The sequence below is a fragment of the Corvus brachyrhynchos genome, unplaced genomic scaffold (genome assembly GCF_000691975.1).
Source record: "Corvus brachyrhynchos isolate BGI_N302 unplaced genomic scaffold, ASM69197v1 scaffold30, whole genome shotgun sequence".
Taxonomy (NCBI): Eukaryota; Metazoa; Chordata; class Aves; order Passeriformes; family Corvidae; genus Corvus; species Corvus brachyrhynchos.
In genome coordinates, this window is record NW_008235742.1 from 135,403 (window position 1) to 137,240 (window position 1,838).

The 1,838-nt window shown below is 65.1% G+C and overlaps 1 protein-coding gene across 1 annotated transcript in view; it reads right to left on the minus strand.

Moving 5' to 3' along the window:
- The window catches only part of PCGF2 (polycomb group ring finger 2), a gene marked incomplete at its 3' end in the record, with an annotated part of 15,112 nt that extends 13,295 nt beyond the window's left edge, over positions 1-1,817 (minus strand). The window contains exons 1-2 of the mRNA XM_017744309.1: positions 596-1,817; positions 232-328 (exon numbers count right to left, since the gene is read on the minus strand). Of these exons, the coding sequence (XP_017599798.1) occupies positions 232-328; positions 596-707 (209 nt within the window). The remainder of the gene's footprint in view (positions 1-231; positions 329-595) is intronic.
- Between the last annotated feature and the right edge of the window lie 21 nt (positions 1,818-1,838).

Below are 1,838 nucleotides of genomic sequence, written 5' to 3' on the forward strand. Positions count from 1 at the left end.
GATGGGGACACCACAGGGACTAGGATGGAGCTGCCATAGGGATGGGGACACCACAGGGACCGGGATGGAGCTGCCATAGGGATGGGGACACCACAGGGACCGGGATGGAGCTGCTCCCGGGCTGACAGCGGAGCCCCAGGGTCTCCCTTGCTCCAGGTGCTTGGGGCCGTCCCCCAGAGCAGGGAAAGGGCGTGAGGGGACCCCCGAGCCCCCCGAGCCCCCCGGGCTCACCTGATGCTGAGCAGGGGCCGGGTTTTGTGCACCTGCACGTCGCACATGGGGCAGTACTTGTTGGTCTCCAGGTAGCGGACGATGCAGGTTTTGCAGACTGTGGGCACACAGAGACCCTCTGTGAGCAGGGGGACGAGGGGACAGAGCCTCTGCACCAGCCTGGACCCCGGGGACCCCCACACCGGCTTGGGGACCCCCCACAATGGGTTGGGGATGGGATCCCTGCCCAGCGCGGCCCCATCCATCCCCCCCACAGCTCCACGGGGCAGCACCGCCTGGCACAGGGTGATGGGCACTGCGGGAGGGGTCAGTGTGGGGTTTTGGGGCACCCCTGGGGACCCTTGGGGACACGCAGGACACTCACAGGAGTGCAGACACTCCACGATGGTGGTGGCGTCGATGAAGTAGCCGCCGCACAGGGCGCACATCAGGTGGGGGTTCAGCTCCGTGATCTTTATCCGGGTGGTCCTGTGCATCTTGGAGCAGCCCCAGGGCGGATCCTCCCTGTGGGAAAAGCCCCGGGACCCCCTTAAAGATGCACGGATGGGGCCTGCAGGAGCCGCTTTAGGGGACAGGGTGGGGACTGTCACCTGTCACCCACGGGGGCACCCTCAGCCCTGCGCCCTGCCAGCCCTGGGGGTGCGCACGCAGCACCCACCTGCCTTCCGTGCCACCTCCAACTCCAGAAGCCACCCAGCCCCCTCTGCGTCACCCCAAGTGGGTCCCCAACACCTTGGACACGTCTGGGTGGGGACAAATCCCCCCTGTCAGGAAATCCCCACCTGTGGCTGTGCGCACACACACACACACACACAAAAAGAAGTGTATTCTGGGTTGGTTCCATGGAAAAGGCATCTCCAGCCAAAATTCCATACTTTTTTCGACAGAAAATCCCAAGGCTAGTGCTGGCCACCTCCCCCCGGCCAGGAACACCCAGCAAAGCCAGGTGGGCACGGCAGGAGCGGGGTGAGGATTTGGGGAATCGCCTCCTTCCCGCTCCGGTGCTTCCACGTTTCCAGTGGGAGCCGGAGTCTGAAATCGCTGCAGTTTTATTGTTTCCATGGCAACCCCGATACTTGGCGAGCAGCCAGGATTATTGTCACAGCCACCCGAGGCCAGGGGACAGGGAACCTTGGCATCATGGAAATGAGCGTGGGCACGGCGGCAGGGCCGGGGCAGCGGCGGTGGCACCGCACGGAGCCACGGGGACACACTGGGACACACTGGGACACACTGGGACACACACAGGGCTGGGACAGCACCGGCACTGGGATGCTGCAGGGATGGGACGCTGTTGGGACTGGGATCAAGGTGCCACAGGGATGGGACGTCACTGGGACTAGGATGGAGATGCCACAGGGATGGGAGAACCGCGGGGGCCAGGATGAAGATGCTGCAGGGGCACCATGGGGACTGGTACAGAGGCGCACAGGGATGGGAACACGACTGGGATGGGGATGGAGGAGCTGCAGGGATGGGGACAGCACCGGGATGGGCACCTCGGGGACACCCCTGTGCTGGAGGGGCAGCAGCCAAAGCTCTCCTTGCTGAGGGGGGCCAGGGGCACCGGGGGAGGGGGGTTGGGAACCCCCGGACACCCCCCCAGC